Consider the following 18,068-nt stretch of genomic DNA (forward strand, 5'->3'; position numbering starts at 1 on the left):
CTCTGGCCTGTACCTAAACTTACACTTGTACAGTGGGTAGCTTATGTTTTGGTTATTTGTGTAGGAATCAGCATCTTACAGTCTCAGACCCCCAATTTCTTACCTATTGGCACCAGGATCTTTGTATAACAACCAGACAGTACCAAAGGGAATGAGGTCTGGTTCCAGGATAGCTGTGTAAGATGTTGACACAGAAATGGCAGCAGTAGATAGCACAGTTGAATGTTGATCAAGCATGAGATCAAATGAACTCAGCCATATTGGGAAGCCCACAGGTATAAGAAATACATTTCCTACATGCAATATACATGTACTTACATGTCAGCCTGTTGAAATATAATTGGCAATGACTCAAATTTTATGATTTTCATACTCTGTGTCTAATGACAACTTTAAGACACAAACTTGTAGTAACCAGGCTGTTAGAACATTGAACATAGATTTCTAACTAAAACTTCTTACTAATCAGAATTTGATTGACTTTAGATTTCAATTCTGACTTTTGCTATTGAAGATCAAGCTTTTACACCTTCTGCCTAGCTAGCTCTCAACTAGCCACTTTTCATTCATTATTTTTCATTTCACCCTCAATCCCATCGAATTAGAGGTCGACTGTTACTTTTGTATGCCAGGAATTTTTACACCTGTGTGGCTAGCCCAGTCAGCGACCATATAGGAAGAGCATGTTTGGTGACAGGGATTCAAACTCCCAGAGCTACTGTATGCTCTACAATCTCTAAGATTCTGGGAGCTGCCCAAACTTACAAAGAGGAATAAAACACTTCTTCTTGAACTGAGGAATCACTAGATATTGGTTGAGAGAAGAAAGGTCCTGGATTTTTGGGACAACAGAAAGATGAGAATAAAACTCTGGAGATGGTCAAAAAGACTCTCTCAATGGTTCTCTTGTCCAAAAGATCCAATACCATGGTCTCAAGAAGCAGAAGACAGTAAGGATCAGAAGGAGAAGGAAAATGAATGAAAAAAAAGGAGGAAAAGACTGCATTACACAGATTAATAAAGTTAATGGTTTGTCCTATTTCTCTAGAAACATAATAAAATAGTTTTATACATCAATCATAGAAAAAACTGGTTGCATATATAGTTGTAGGCATAATCTTCCTTCTGGTAAAAAACCAACAGACAAGGGAAAAGGATACAATTGTGTAAATCTTTATCCAGTACAAAAACAACATGGCAACAGAAATATACATAATTAAATAGAGTTTTGCCTCAAAACACAAATCAGTAGGCATGGGGAAAAATATTAAAGAGAGCACATTTTTCTGGGTACAAAAACCCAAATAATATATATGTAATTTAGAATATTTATTTATCCCCAAATATAACCGTCAGGATAGGGTTAAACACATGAGCTCTTTCTGGATATTATACATTAACAGAAGTTTTGAGATTGCTTGATATATATATATACACACACTCCCGTATCTCTGTGAACTACTTGTACCTGAGGAGGACAAAATCTTGTCAAAACGTCTTATATTATAATAAAGTTTTTCATTACCAAATCAAGCATCTCAAAACTTTTATTTTTTAGAAAGTGGGTTCCTCGTTATCAAGTTTTAGTACATTAATAGATTAGAATTCATATACTAACTAAACATTTTTCTGATATTTTTTCCTCTAGAATTTTAACAACTAAACACAATGACAAGCATTTTGCTTAACAACTTGTTAAGAACTTCATGTGACACAAATCTAAACAACAAACAGCTTGTTTTCATATAAAATATTCAAATGTTCTGTTATGGAGAATCATTAATGGAGAATCATATGCAAACGAAAATACTTATTTTTCTTTCTGTATTACTGAATACATATTGCTCAGGTTATTGTTTACCAATTTGTAATGAAATGTTCTTTTGTTTGTTTGTTATTAAGCACAAAGCTACACAAAAAGCTATTTGTGCTGTGGCCACCAACGGTACTGAAACTCAGTTTAATAAGCCCTAAGACTTACCTCTGAGCCACTAAAGGGCCAGAAATGTTCTATAAATTTGTTGTCAAAATGGCTTAGAATAATTTCATATTTAGTTTATTATGTCATTGATTGTTTACAACATCTTGCTAAAAAAGTGTTATATTTTACAATACATACAAAGCATAATTTTCTCTCACAAGTCACTACAGGTCAAATATTCAACATAAAATACCCATAACTATATTAAAAAAGAAGGTAATTATACTTGATAAAACACATCCTTTTACAAGAAAAACTAACATTTTGTGCTTATTTAATAAACGTTTTATGTTCTCATCAAGCTACACTATAACACAGGCTAAAAACATTTAGACTGAATTTAGCTATTTATAACAAGCAATTCATAATACACACACACACACACAGATTACAAGAAATTCTAATGGTACTCCTTAAACATATTTTTATTGACATTCCACGGAATGTTCACATAATTAATGATCAAAACCTACTGCTATTTTGCTTCACTGGAGAAATGTTTTAAATGTTAGATGCATGAATTACGTACATATACAGAGATGTGATGAATTACTGATTATAGTAGTATCTAACTATATAGTAACTGACAAGAGACATTTCAGTATCCATAATGAAAATTTTTACCATATCATTCATATTCAATCAAGCCTTTTCTTTCTTAAAATAAAAGAGGAGTATACCATGTCTTTATGACTACTCTATGTAGTGGGGTACAGCTTTTATTTCCATGTATGCTGTATTGAATAAAGATTGAGTGTTTTACACATGTAAAAGTGACATCTACACTCAGTGATAAGCTTAACAGGACCTTCACCTAATACTGGATTTGATCACCTTTAGTTGCAATAATGGTCTGGACACAGACTTTACAAAATGACAGAAGGTAGTTTGTTCAACTGAGCTGACTTATCAAGATGTCTCCTAAAAACTGTGGAATGAAGTGTTCAATCAGATTGAGACTTGGTAATTGTGCTTCCCAAGGAAGATGACTGAAGTCACTTCAAACTGATTTCAGGAATACAAACACACTGGATTGTTACATGATCATTTTGGTAGCAGGTTGGGCAAGCAGCACTTTGGAATGGAGACAAGTGGCAACAACATTCAGGTACATAGTGGATGTTATTTACCTTTCTAAAGGAACTAAACTCTATTACAATGTTCTCCATACCATTACACACCTCTATTAGTTAATACTGACAAAACAATACAGAATCAGGTACCTCAAGTGGTTTTATTCTATTTTTTAATCTAGTATAAATCAGGTATGTCTACTTGTAATTGCCACATTTGGTAAACCTTGATACAAGAAAATTTTAACAGCTTGTCACAATATGGTCTTTGATAATGATGCTGATGGTAGAAGGCTACCCAAACTCATGCCATACAAGTCTGAAGTATTTTGAACTTACCCATTGTTTACTAGTATAGCCATTATATGTGACCATAATTCGCACCTAATGGGCTTAACCCTTTTGAGATTAGTCACAGGTGAAAGGCCATGTCATCTCATTTGTTGATTTGCATTAAAAATTTTATTGAACTATTCTTTCATGAATTTATGTCAATAACTTTGGTATCAAAGTGTATACTATAATTTAACTTTTAGTATCATTGCTCAATTTCTTAATTTAAAAGCAAATATTAAAAAACACAGATAAACATCAATTTTTGTGTGTCATGTGGTATGTTGAATGCAGCACTGGTTCAAATAAGATGAGTGCACGTGAGCCGCGGCATTGTAACTTCTGTATTATTAGCCAGGCATGGCTGAAAGGTCAATAAAATAGAAATATTAAATATATATATAAATGTATAATATTATGAGATTTAAGCTATTTAGTCTAAACATTTATGTATTCGTGTTAAAATTTGTGTTCATTCTAGAATGAAAGAGGCATAATTTATATTTATTTCCTAATTTTTATGGTGATTGCGAGATCGGCCCAATCTACTGAACCTGTACAGAGATTAATTACTGAAAATAACAGATAAAATATGAAGTTTTTTTTCTTAAGAAGCATTTGATAACTATCGGGACATTATAAAGATTTCACATGTGAAATTTGAAAATTTTCTGTTGCATTAAAGTATTTTTAACCTTAAAATGAAAATTACTTTGCAACATACAAAAAAGAAAAAAAAAGGCATAAAAAACATTACTTTACAAACCTTAAGATAATTTAAAATTAGATATTTTGCATATGAAAGCATTGTAATGTTAACTGACAATCTGCCAAATTTCATTAACATTCGCTTACTAATTTAAAAGTTATAGCATGAAAACTATAACAAGCACAAAATAGTTACGAGGTCAGTCCCAGGGACTGAGCTCATGCTGAAAGAGTTAAGCAATTAGATGAAATACTACTTGATCAATTAATTTTGAATATGCAAATACATAGTTTTCAAACATTGTTGAGAGGTACGTAATAAATTATTAGACACTTTAAATTAAAATATCATTATATAATATTACCTGTAAAGTATAACATTTATTTTGTAATTGATATCTTTCCCAAAAATAATGTGAAAAATCCTAAATCTATATCACCTGTTTTCATTTTCTAATAAGCTGCTTATAATGATAAATCACCATGAACCAAAATGCAACCACATTTTTTTTCATGATTCAGAGGGGCCTTATACTAAATAAAACCTTACTAAATCAAAACAACACATAACATGTTTATTCTTGTTTTGTCATTTCATGTTTACAAAATGTTACTGTTTTGAAAATGAGACCAATATTAGCATTTTTAATCATGATGGTTGGGCATCTGAGAATTTTCTAATTACTTATCAATGAACACTATCCTGGACTGCTTCAGGTCAGAGTTGAGATCACAGGGATCATTATTTTCAAATTTAATGAATTAACACTATTTTTGCTGAAGTATGTGCACATGAAATAAGTAGATGCATATAGTAAAAGGACTCACCACACAATTCCTTGAGCACCAGAACCAATAGGCCTAAGGTTCTGGTATCGTTTAAGAATTGTAAACTGGGCATCGCCCACCTCGACAGTATAGAACATGCTAGAATTTTTGCTGGACATGTCACTGGAGTGGCTGGCTACACTAGATCCTTCAGGGCACAATCGCATCAGGGGTTCCACATCCACTTGAGAAACAGAGATCTCACAAATATCCAACTACAGGAATAAGGTGCTAGATGCTATGGCTTCAAATAAAGGTGCATCTGAAAAAAAATTAAATGTATATTAAATAGGTACAATATACTACTACTATTTATAGCTATGGTTTTACAATTACAGAAGATTAACACCATGGTTTCAGGTTTAAAAACTTCTCAAAGTTCACTTACACCTTGAAAGAGCAAATAGTATAGACACAATGTATAAACATTACTTGTAAGTTTTAACATACTAAGTGAACAACAGTTTTAATTAAGTGAAAAAATTATACAAGATATAGTTAAAAAATATAGACAAAGCAAAAAGGTATTAGCTAGTCTTTCGTTATTAGCTGTTCACAATGCCTTTTCATTATGATACAATAAACCCTGGATACATCCAAATTATTTCCATATTGATGATAGTATGGGGTTACAGTGATGAATATTATGTAAAGTAAATAAAAGTGCTCTCTTATGAGTAACATCTAATTATTTTGTAAAGTATATCACATGCAGCTAGTTTCTAAAACAAGAAAACTTAAAAATGGACACTCAGTTTGGTAAAAATGACATTCAAACTTTACAGTGAGATTACTTTGGTTCAATAATTTCAGTGCCTTTTAAAATTTCTTTAAACTATTTAGCTGTTGCTACTATATCATAATTATATGACATTTTATAGAACAGTTCTGACAGAAAAAGATAAAAGTAGATTGTATAGTACAAAGGGAAGAATCTTAAACTGAAACAATCCACAATGGGAAATAATTGCATTTTGATCTACTGGCTTCATCAACAGGCACCTGTAATACTCAGAGGAGGAATCAATGTACTTACGTAATGAGTCTTGTGTAAAAAGTTAACATATCTTTAATATGAGGGTAAAGGTGAAGGAATAGTCAACAAATTATTTAAATTTGCTGACAACATAAAACTTTGGGTTTACTGGCTGTAAAGAGGATGCTACTGCTTTACAAAAGGATTTGGATTATTTGGTGAGTTTAGCAAATAAATGGCAGATAACTTTTAATTATAATGAAAGCAAGGTAACACATGTAGGATATCACAATTTGAATTATGAGTATAATTTTGATGGGAATAATCTTAACAGTGTTATGGAAGAAAAAGATCTAGGTGTTCTAGTTCATTAGTCTCTTAAGCCAAGCAGTGTGCTGTTGCTAGTGGTAAGGCAACTATGATTTTAGGCTGTATCCACAAAAATACTGAATACAAGTCTAAAGAGGTTATAATGTCATTGTATAGGTCATTGGTTAAGCCACATTTGGAGTACTGTGTTCAGTTTTGAGCTCCTTACCTTAGACGACGAATTGTTGGAAAGAGTTCAGAGAACTACCAGGATGTTACCTTGGTTGGAAATATTAGCATACGAGGATAGGTTAAGATCTCTGAACTTTTCTCTGGAAGAAAGACAAGCTAGAGGGTACCTGATTGAAGTGTTTAAGGGAACTGATAGTGTTGATACATCATCTTTTCTCATAGTTAATGGTAAGACAAGTGGAAACAAATATAAATTTTTGCAGGTAGGAGTCATCTTTAGTTAAGACAGCTTTACTTTTCTAACAGGGTAGTTGGCTTTCAGAATGAGTTGCCTTCAAATGAAGTAGCAGCTGTTAATCTAAGGGAGCTTATGAGTAAACTTGATAAATATTTGAATGGTAAGGTGTTGACCTCAAGTTTTTCAGTGTTTAGTTTAACTTGGTGAATAGGATGGTCTAGATAGACTAAACGATCCCTTGTTATCGTTTAATATTATACATGACCCAAAATTACCTTAACCTGTTTTTTCTCCAGTGGAATTTTGTATCATATACTTAAATATTCCTAACATTTAAAAACAAAAACAGGCCATATCTCATTCATCTGAAATGTTTCATGTAAAACTACAGCATGGATATTCTTTAAAAAAGCTTGATGAAACCTACCTAAAAAATATACCCACGAACTCAACTTAGGTTGCATGATCACGAATCTGTTATAAAAAGGATGTTTAAAAACTTTGCAACCATTTATAACATGATATCACCTGGTACACAATTACTTGTTTTATAAATAAATGTTACATTTATTAAGAAACTGATCTGGAGAAATATCAGCTCAGACAATATAGGTGATTCATTCATATTTTTTTATTCTATGTAGCAAGTTTCTTGATTCTAAGTGACTTGCAACACTAAATCAGTTTCACTATTAGCATGAAAAAAAAACTACTTGCGAGTTTAATACGGGAACACAAAGATTTCTTAGTAACACTATGTACTTTAGACTGGCCTACAATTCTAGTCATGCACACAAATAAATCCTAAAAGAGAATATGCAAGACTCAAGGATGTTAACATAGCCCATAGGAACAGTAGTTTCCAAATGTTAGAGTTTAATGCATATATAGGAACAGTAGTTTCTAAATATTTGTTTAATGTATACACAAAAATTTTGTTTCTGACATTTTGAACTTTACAGTAGTTTTAACTTTTTACATTTTCGCAGTTTATAATAACAAAAGTATTTGATTCCTATCTCAGCATTATTATTTTTCTTCAATTATGAACTTATGTTTTATCAATTGTTAAAAATTATAACTTGATGTTTCCATAAAATTAAAAACATATGTCAATGGTACAGGTAGAAAATAGATTGTTAAGACTGTGAAAGTTAAAGTACAGGAGAAACAAGTAGAAAATAATGACCAGATGCAAAGAACATGAAAAATGATAAGAATCAAACATAAATGAACATTAGGTTCAGAAACACCACAAATCTTTTAAAATATTAAATGTAAATAAAAACCCTAACAAAAGCAAAATGTTGGAAACACAGAGAATAATGATCAAAGAATTAAAATTAACATAAATAAAATACATCAGAAGCACCATTATATTTGTATCAAGTTAAAAAACAGATGGAGCTAGTATCATCATAAACATAATTATTTAATTGGATGTATTTGTAATTTGAATGTATTGTAAATTCCTCACTGTTACAGACTTACTTACATAAATCGATTACCCCATAAATAGCTGTTTTAAAACTTTATTTATGTTTAATAATTATTTTCATCTTCTCATACAGCCATTTTAAAGCATATTTAAGAGATTCCCCATTTCTATACACCCTTCCTTCCTGTTCAATTTCAGATTTTTTATCACTTAAATCTTTTAATATGCCACAAACAATAAAACTGATGTTCATATATGATTGTGTGTTCACCTGTTAAAGTAGAAGGTTACTCCTGAAAAACATTTAACAATTAAATGTTTATTTTTTTTATTCTTCTGGAGCTAGTTTAACAAATCAAACCTATTGTATCTTATTTGAAATTTTCTAATCCATGATAAAAAACTGTATATGAATCCAATGCTTGAGACATAATAAACATAATACTTCTTACAACACATTCTGTATAAATATTGTACATATTGTTATATATGTGCTGTATTACTGCTTATGTATTCAAACAGTTAAAAATTAATGGCCTTAGACTTGTAGTAAATAATCAGTAGTGAACAAAAACTCCACTATTGATTTTTTTTACTTATATGATAAAAAATGTTAAAATCACTAAATAGTTTGAAATTTTTCATTGATACAAAAAAAACAACTTATGTTAAAGACAATTTACCAGAAGCCACGTTAAAAAAAAGTTTGTTTTTCATATGATGACAAAGCTTTTAAAAGAATGGGGCAATTGGGAGGCACTTTTTAGTTTTTTAATGATACCTTTTATTACTTAGCCTAATATTGGATGTAAAACTAAAAGTACTGGTGAAGATGGTTGTGTATTTTAATCTAAAAAAAAATAATTCATTATAATATCATCTGTAAACTATTCAAGTGATTTTATTAGATCATTTATGACAGTACAACACTATAAGCAGTTTAATGTAAAATAATGATAAAATTTCTGAGCAGGGTTACCAAAATAGTGAGAGGGGGGTAAAAACAAACCAATAACATTAACAAATTTTAAGTACGAAAATGTACCTATGTAGTACAATTTTAATTTAAGTACAAATCATCAAAATAACAACCCCACTTATATTTATAAGTTATAGAAATTGTAAGTTACACTCAACTTGTACTTTGTAGTTTGTGCTACATCTACAAGTTACAACAATATTAATTTAATTTAATTATGATATTCGTATTATTATTAATAATAATATTATTATTACTGGAGGTGCCTCTCGTTTAAGATTAACTTATTCTATTAGTATTACCATATTAGAAGTACACTCAATTATTATCATCATATCTATGTAGGTTATATTATAACACTGACACTGTGACAGTTACACTTAAATGAGTTATAAATTAAAACTTGTATTATTACTACTAGTAGTAGTATACTGTACAGTTGTAATGGTATTAGTTTTTCATGTTTTCGGACTCGGTCTCCGGCATAAAAGCCATTTCATTCTCTTGCATAACGTAATTATCACTGAACGAAATTGAAAAATTCTCAGTCTTCACATTATTATAATTTGTAATTTCCTCTTAAACAACAATTACTTTTAAAATGTCATCCAATTTAACAAAACTCATCTAAAATCTAAGCCTACCTGACTTCTGCATTTATCTCGACAACACTATAGCCTCATGAACTGCGAGAAATGCTGACGTCATCAATTCGTGAGTAGTTGTCATAGCACTGTAAAATACAAATAAAAAAAATGCCTTTCTCAACATTTAAAAAAAATTTCGGGTAATATTTAAACATGGAATATTTTTAGCTCTTTATATCAAAAGGCAAGTAACAGTAGATCCTATAATTTACAAAAATATTAAAATATAAAACTACCAATACTTATATATTGTGATATACATGGCACAGCAGTAAGTCTGTAGGTATATAACGCTAAAAATCGGGTTTCAATACCCTTGGTTGGCAGAGCGCAGATAAACTATTGTGTAGTTTTATGCTTAACAACAAATAAACAAATATAAGCACACCATATACTTTCTACTTCCTTCTATTAACTCCCCCGGGGCTCAGTGATGAGTTTGAGGGCTTATAACGCTAAACAATCGGGTTTCGATACTCATGATGGGCGGAGTACAGCTAGCTGTGTGCTTGACATAAATAAAAAATACATCTATTAATATTGGAATTCTTTAAGGTTTGTTATATGTACAAGTATTTGGAGTTTCTACATAACACTTGGTCAAGAAGGTCGTTAACTTAATGTTACTCTAGCTACCTATTGTTCTATGTCATTCACCTAGAGTAACATTTTTACCTTCCTATGGTAAAGATAACTGCAAAGCCACCTGTAGACATGGGCGTCCGCATTTGCCCCCTTGTAATAAGAAACGTAATTATTCTTTTATTCATTTAGCATATGTATATGAATTGTTTATTCAATTCGCAATTTCACACTACTTTGCCTCCCCCTAGAAAACTTTACGCCTCCCTGGAAAAAGTTCTGCGGACACCCATACTTGTAGTATGTGTAAACAGGTAGTCATCTTTTCTACTAGCAGTGAATTGATATCTTAGGTATATATTTATATCTATTGGAAATAACAAGTTACGTAAGTTGTGCTAGTCACAACGAACGATTTAACTAAGTAACAAGATATTTATTCAGCCTGAGTAAGGATCTTGAGAGACGTAGTCTGTAGCAAATTAGTCTTGCATACAACCTCTTTTGAATAAGCTATAGACAAGTTTAACTCCAAATCTTTAGTAAAGTACACTGTCCACTGCGACAAGTAAGTATAGTTTCATTGTGTTGAGTTGAATAAAGATTGTTTATTGTCATTGTAGATTTGTGTCCAGTCTCTCTTTATTTCTATCGAATTCTATCAAATAATAGTGAAGTATCTTGATGAATCACCCGTTATTCAGTAGATTTGTCTTGTCACTGAAAAATTAGTGCTATTTGAAAACATTACAGCATCACTAAGAGTAGAAAAGTAAAATATTTTTAATAATTTTTTAGGTACGAATATGTATCAGTACTGTTACGTCTCTCGTCGTTTGTTAATTTCCGGTATAAATTCTTCCGGAGGAACTTCAGCGATACAAGTCCTTTCTTAAATAAAATTAGTTTATTCTTTCTCAATACAACTTTGCAATACATAAAATTTATACCGTCACTTTAGCTTAAACACACGCTATAATTCACAACGATTCACGCACTTTACTTACGGTCACTACCGCTCACTTGACTCAATTATCTGTCTATCTGCAATTCTCTATGCCGTCACTTTTCATCTCCGCTTTATTTGCCGGGCTTATATACAAAATAGAGGGCGTCTGGCAAACACTCAAGTCTTCATGATCCTTCTAGAAACTCATCACATGTTACCAGCGTCACGTGACTTCTACTGTCGTAACAGTACTTTCATCCTGAATGTCACCTTATGTGATATCAGACGACCAGGTCAGACATAGCCATCTTTAATTTAGAACTGCTGACCATAGGAAAGCAATCAGTCAGCAGTGGTTGCTACATATTTGGCTAGTATTGAACGAAAATCAGAATTATCTATAACATCCCCAAATCTGAAAATTTGGGAGTGTTCAATAGCACTGATTATAATTAAGCTTTAACCTTGGACTTTGTTATTTGGGAGGTTAAGAACTAAACCATGCTCAGCCCTATTCTATACTGTTTGACGTAAGTATTCAGGCACGACGGTATACTCATACTTATGTATCTAGAGGGTGGGTGTACTGCTGCATAGCTCCAAGTCCAAAATAACTGCTGCAACTCAATGTGTCAACTTTCATCTAGTGTCCTTAAATAGTCCATGGCCAAGTGGTTATGGCGCTCGACTCGCAACCTGAGGGTTACGGGTTCGAATCCCCTTCCCACCAAACATGCTTTCAGCCGTGAGGGCGTTATAAAGTTATGGTCAATCCCAATATTCGTTGGTAAAAGAGTAGCTCAAGAGTTGGCGGTGGGTGATGATGACTAGCTGCCTTCCCTCTATCTTACACTGCTAAATTAGGGACGGCTAGCGCAGATAGCCATCGTGTAACTTTGCGCGAAATTCAAAAACAAACAAATTTAAATAGTCTGGCATGATTTTTTGCCATTTTTTAGTCAACCCATCACAAACGAAGATCACCAATACTTATGCTTCTCGTAGAATTGCCCTCTACCCATAATCTGCAAGCCTTCCATTCTAAATATGACCTTTTTCCTGTCTTCCTCAGGGACGTCCACCAGTCGATCTCTCCAGATGAAATCCGCGTGTCATTACAAGAAATAACCCAGACCAGAGTACATGCAGTACATCGTATCCAATACCAAACGTCCAGATACACACATTTCATGAAGATAGTTACTACATCAAGACAAGCTGCCAATTTCATTTTAAACCCAAGGATGTAACTTTCACATTTTTTTTTCATTTCAGAGCCGAACGCCCGTATAGTCGTCCCATCACTTCTATTACCCTTTCCAGCAATTATTCCTGTTGCCCTACACAGATCAACAGACCACCAAAGCACTACACCGAATCAACATCCGTCAACAAAGCCACATCAGATTCTACTGAAAAGTACACTCAGACCATACTGCCCAAGAAGAAATTACAGTCCACCCAGACTCCGATACCACAGACCACCATGTGCGACGCCTTTACATCTACAGACAGCCCCAGTCAATCTACCAAGAGACCCAGACGAATCCAATTCCACGACCCACCGAGTGTCTTCCCACTGAAGTCACCATTCCTTCACCTTGTCCACACCAACAGATATGAACCTGACTCCGACCAAAATATTCCCAGTTTATTCTCGACCTTTCATCCGTTCAGCCTTTTTAACTATCATAAAAAAAACTATTAAAGTTAACAGTGTAATCCATCACACCTACTAATTCTCGTTGTTTTTGTCTTCTCTATTATCTTCCAGTCAGTTTTATTCGGCGCCCTGGCAGTGAAAGTGGGTTTTCTCTGGGTACTACTCCCCCCCCCCCACACACACACATACAAAAAACTTATTTCTTTGGATCCTTCGATCCCAGCCCTGAGAAGGTCTGTTCTACATACATTTTTTAAATTTACTTTTAACTTTCCATCCGATTCGACAACCTCACTACAAATCAACATCTCCGTTGATTGTGTACCACCATACCACATAGCTATAGAAGAGCTCCGCGCCAATTTCTCTTTCTTCCATCACCCTTTCACCAGTGAGGGTGAATACCCATCCCTAGCTAGATTTCCCCTTATCCAACCAACTTCTTTCAGCCACATCTTCGCTAAGAAGAAATCCCTGTAATACAAGTCAACCACCACGCTTATCACTCCTTCCTTCTTCATCATTTTGCCACAATATCATCCGGGTTTTAATCGGGCACTGATCAGATAAATTATTTTGCGTCTGACCAGTGAACGTGGATTTTCTCGGGGTGCTCCCGTTTCTCCCCACAACAAAGTATCTAGGCATTGAATTTATAGATTCCCCGCCGTCCTGAAGAACCATAAGTCCGATGTTGGTCGTTAGTTAGAAGTAATGCAAGAGAAGATTCAACGTATGATCTAAACTCACAGTTTTCCGTGTAAAGCCTCTCATTCCCATCATGAGTGAGACGAAGATAAACATTCATTTCAAAGCGCTCCAAGGAGATATTAAATCGAAATAACTGCCAGGTAAAATAAAACACACTCTGATCTAAAGAGGAAATACTTTCGAAAGTCAAAACTTCGTCCTCTACCCTTATGTTTTTCTATAACAGGCAGTTGCGAGTTGTCGCTTATTCTAGTGTACTCATCATGAATACTCTGCTTAAACAACCTATAAAAAACTTGCAGTTGTTCTTCCACACATTAAAAAATAACTTCATAGTCGAAATATATCCAATAATAAGTTTTATTTATTTAATTTGGTCCATACAAATGTTTAATAAATCTTATACTTTTATTTTAAGTTGATTTTGGCTTGCTCAGAATGAAATCATTAGTGTTTGTAAATTTTTTGATTTTTTTTTATGAGAAGGAAAGTCACAATAGCTTTGGACACAGTAGCGTTACTTTTAAGGTGAATACAAGTGTAATTATTATTTGTTGTTGTAATTTTTAGCCAATTTCTGTTTCTCTACTTCGATTCTTATGGACTGAAGTAACTACTGTAAAGCAACCTAAAACATAACCTTGCAGTCAAATGGAACCCTATTTAAGATATTAATGACAACTGCATTTGAAAATATGTGTTTTCTCATTTATAACTATAATTTTTTTTTTTAAATATAAGTATAATATTCAAAATATACAGGATGGGGTGTAAGAAGTCATGTCGCTCATTTAGATTTTGTTTAATATACAACTTTGTTACTAATATATTTAGTGCAAGGGATTATGCAATAAACAGATTAATAACGAAATGCAACTTGTAAAAACCAAAGATGCAGTTACAGAGCACATGCAAAAAAGTAGGCAAAGAGCTGAAATTATATTGTATTTCAATAACTGTAGAACCATTTTAGTTTGTCCTTACTGTGGTCGGGTTCTTTTAAATAACTTGTTGAAAGTAAGGCCTTCAAATTCCTAGATGTACTAAATAGCAGACAACAAAAAATGTAGGTAGAGAAATAATATGTTTGCCATGTGTTTCACCATGGTCAATAAAGATAGGTAATGTGTTTAGGCAAAATATGAATTGCCAAGTAACTTTTACTACTCAATTAAAATTAAGTCATATAATTAATGGTTTGAAAGATAAAATTGAATTAAAGGATAAATGTGGTATATATAAAATTTCATGTATTTATGGTCTAAGTTATATTGGACAGACAAGTAGAAACTTAAAATTTGGAATAAAAGAACATCAAAATGCGGTGGTTGAATTAAAAACAGGTGAATCTGCTTTGGCGGAACATGTGGCGAATTCTACACATGTTATTGACTGGTATAATGTAAAAATACTTAAACAGGTAACGGAAAAGATGAACTAAATATAAGAGAATCAACAGAAATTGTTAAAAACAAAATGTGTATAAACAGAGATTTAGGCCCAGGAGACGTGGAAGTACATTTTTGGAAATCGTTGTTGTAAATGGTGCTATTGTAAAAACATGATAATTATACATGTACATAGGTTTATAGGAAACTTCATGTGTACTTCATGGTTTATTCTCCTGAAGATGGTGGAATTATTTCCACCGAAACATGTTGAGTTTATAAGGTTTTTTTAAACTTATATCTTTTAAACTTTACAAATAAATTATTGTGCAAGTAAAAAAACGTTGATATCTCGTTTTATTTAAAATATATTTCGATAAAAAATTTAAATTTTCCAAAAAATGTAATCAACCTATAATATTGCTTTATATATCTAACTAGTTTATATTCATAATTACACATACTTTTTATAACCAAGTCACAAGGAAACATCAAACAATAATGAAAACCATTGCATGGTTTCAAACAATTACTTATTTAGGCTTACTGTGCTAAAGTTTCATTTGTTCCCATATTCTCTTAGGAAGGTTTGACAGAATAGTTACAAGTTATTCTTTGAGGAGAATATTATCGAAACATTATTTTATCATTTTTTCATCAACTGCCAATAAAAAAGTCATATTTACAAAATGAATTTTTGCTTAGATAACATACTAAGATAAAGAAATATTCAGAAGTTATTTAGTATATACCCTCTAACTATAAGGATTGCAACTATCCAAAAAACAAAGATACAAAAGATCTAGGTCAGCTTATGTCCTTCAAAATCAGATTTTTCTTCCGGCTTAACAGCTTTCGCTTTACAACTGAACTTAAGTTGTTTGTTTTTCCTTTTGTTGCATTATAGGATTTTGGGGAAACGTTATCGTTTCTAGGTGTTGATTTGTGGTGCTCAATAGTTTAGTCATCACAACAGAAACAGCATAATGCAAGACACAAAGCACATAAACAACAGTCTCTTCCACAATTGTCTTTCTTTTCTTCTCGCACAATTCTGGAAAATAAACAAAAATTTTACGTTAGTATTATATTTATTGCATACGGATTCTTATGTGTAGATTTAACTTCACAAGCGTTATTTGAACTTTGAAATACAAATATGGTAACAATTTAATAAAATCATATACACGCATTTATTGAGCGTGTGGAGGGGAGGTTATATAGGGTTCGGCTAAACCCCCTTATTTTTATGATGAAATCCTCGTGGTATTCAGCGTTTTCTACATTGTATACATTCTTCTCATGAAGTATTTTTTGGCTTGAAATAGTCGCATGCAATGGCTTCTATTAACACTTTGTAATTGGAAGTCCGAAGCTATATTGTTACTGTCAGGTTTTGTAGGCCGGATTCTTTATTGTAGGTGTACAATAAACAAACAGTAATATAGCCCACTTCTTCTAAAATAATATATTAAAACAATTGAAACGTATATACAAATGTTTTTTGACTTTTTCATTGGATGTTTGTGGATTTTATGTGAACAGCCAAGCAACTGTTTAAGCTATATTTCATGCAATATTAATTCCAAGTTTAATCTCATAGCAACTAATTTTTTACAAATTTTATGGGGAGCATGCCCCAGACCCCTCTAGCATTAGCATGCTGATTTTGTTTTGCACAATATGTGTTGGATTTTGATCTCACAAATTAGAACCCCCCCCTTTCAAATATTCTGCGTACCGGTCTGATATACAATAAAGTTGACTATAAATAGTGCTAAACATCATTTTGTAATTGTAAGTAAGTTGAACCAAAATTTAAAATATATATAAACATGACAAAACTATACTTACACTGTAGTAGCACCGGGCTGTTGACCTTGGGGCAAATAACCTCCTGGTGGTGGAGGCTGAGGAGGAGGAGGGTAGTAACCACCAGAAGGTTGTGGTGGTGGGTAATAAGCGCCACCTTGAGGTTGTGGTGGTGGGTAATAAGCGCCACCTTGAGGTTGTGGCGGTGGATAATATGTACTACCCTGATAATATCCACCAGGGGGCGGTTGATTGTAGTTTCCTTGGTAGCTCATACTAAAGTATAAAATAGTCACGTGAAAATAACAAACACAGAACGATAAATATATCAGTATTACGAATTTATACCCAAGCGAAACCACAACTTTTTCACATAATTATCTAAAGTTGGTCGTAAAAAACATGCTTAAATGTTAACGAAATTATAAAATATCAACAATTACCAATATCAAAACATTATCTGAAAAATAGAGAACAAAGTTAACAGCATACACAAATAAATATGAATTTTCTAAATCTTAGGGTGAGTATGATTTATGAAATAAAACAATTATTGTAGACTTTATTTTTAATGTTTTAATTTAGATGTTAGCTAGAAGGAGCTAGAGATCTTAATTATGACATTAAATTAGTGATAAGTAAGACGACAGACCAATGATTTATCGAAACACGCAGTATGTTCCACCATAAATAAATCATTTCATTATGCTTATAAATCGCTGTTTGCCTACTTATTATTATCATAATAGTAAAATGTGCTTCCTCACTCAAGTGACGTTAAATTAGACCTAAAAAGTTATAAAGATTTGACGTCAGGTTTTCTAGTAAATTCTAGGGGTAGAATATAAATACGAGGATCCGCAAAGCTTTAAAATATTAGTTAAAAAGAAAGTGGATTGTTTCTAGCCAGCGGAGTAGATCAATCAGTATGTTTTTTTTTCTTTTTAACGAAGTATTTGTGTTAGCATACACGCATATTAAGTAACTTTGTACAAATTTAGTGTAGTGCAATTAGCGTCACTTGGACACATAGCCTAAAAGTTGTCACATCGTTCTCTTCGTTTTTCATCTGGATTCGGTCCATGTTTTAGACCAGGGTGGGTTGGGGTTCAGCGTAGACCTCTTCCTCCCTCTCAGGAATTGTTATTTTGTTTACACTGTTACTGAATCCTAGGTAATAACCCTTGTTGCGTTATTGCATTACTCACAGAATGTTAAGTTGTGTCTATTATCCACAGTTCTAATTAACATACCCTTTTCG

General features: G+C 32.6%; 2 protein-coding genes across 2 annotated transcripts in view; both read right to left on the reverse strand.

Annotated features, from left to right (window-relative positions):
- Window positions 1-9,626, reverse strand: part of LOC106459213 (stress-activated protein kinase JNK-like) — a 63,095-nt gene extending 53,469 nt beyond the window's left edge. Inside the window, exons 1-2 of the mRNA XM_022385909.1 lie at window positions 9,493-9,626; window positions 4,924-5,185 (exon numbers count right to left, since the gene is read on the reverse strand). Coding sequence (XP_022241617.1) covers window positions 4,924-5,090 — 167 coding nt within the window. The 5' untranslated portion in view covers window positions 5,091-5,185; window positions 9,493-9,626. The remainder of the gene's footprint in view (window positions 1-4,923; window positions 5,186-9,492) is intronic.
- Window positions 9,627-15,334: 5,708 nt separating this feature from the next.
- Window positions 15,335-18,068, reverse strand: part of LOC106459272 (proline-rich antigen homolog) — an 8,114-nt gene continuing 5,380 nt past the window's right edge. Inside the window, exons 2-3 of the mRNA XM_013918885.2 lie at window positions 16,850-17,083; window positions 15,335-16,049 (exon numbers count right to left, since the gene is read on the reverse strand). Coding sequence (XP_013774339.1) covers window positions 15,956-16,049; window positions 16,850-17,082 — 327 coding nt within the window. The 5' untranslated portion in view covers window position 17,083 and the 3' untranslated portion in view covers window positions 15,335-15,955. The remainder of the gene's footprint in view (window positions 16,050-16,849; window positions 17,084-18,068) is intronic.

The sequence above is a fragment of the Limulus polyphemus genome, unplaced genomic scaffold, assembly GCF_000517525.1.
Source record: "Limulus polyphemus unplaced genomic scaffold, Limulus_polyphemus-2.1.2 Scaffold26, whole genome shotgun sequence".
Taxonomy (NCBI): Eukaryota; Metazoa; Arthropoda; class Merostomata; order Xiphosura; family Limulidae; genus Limulus; species Limulus polyphemus.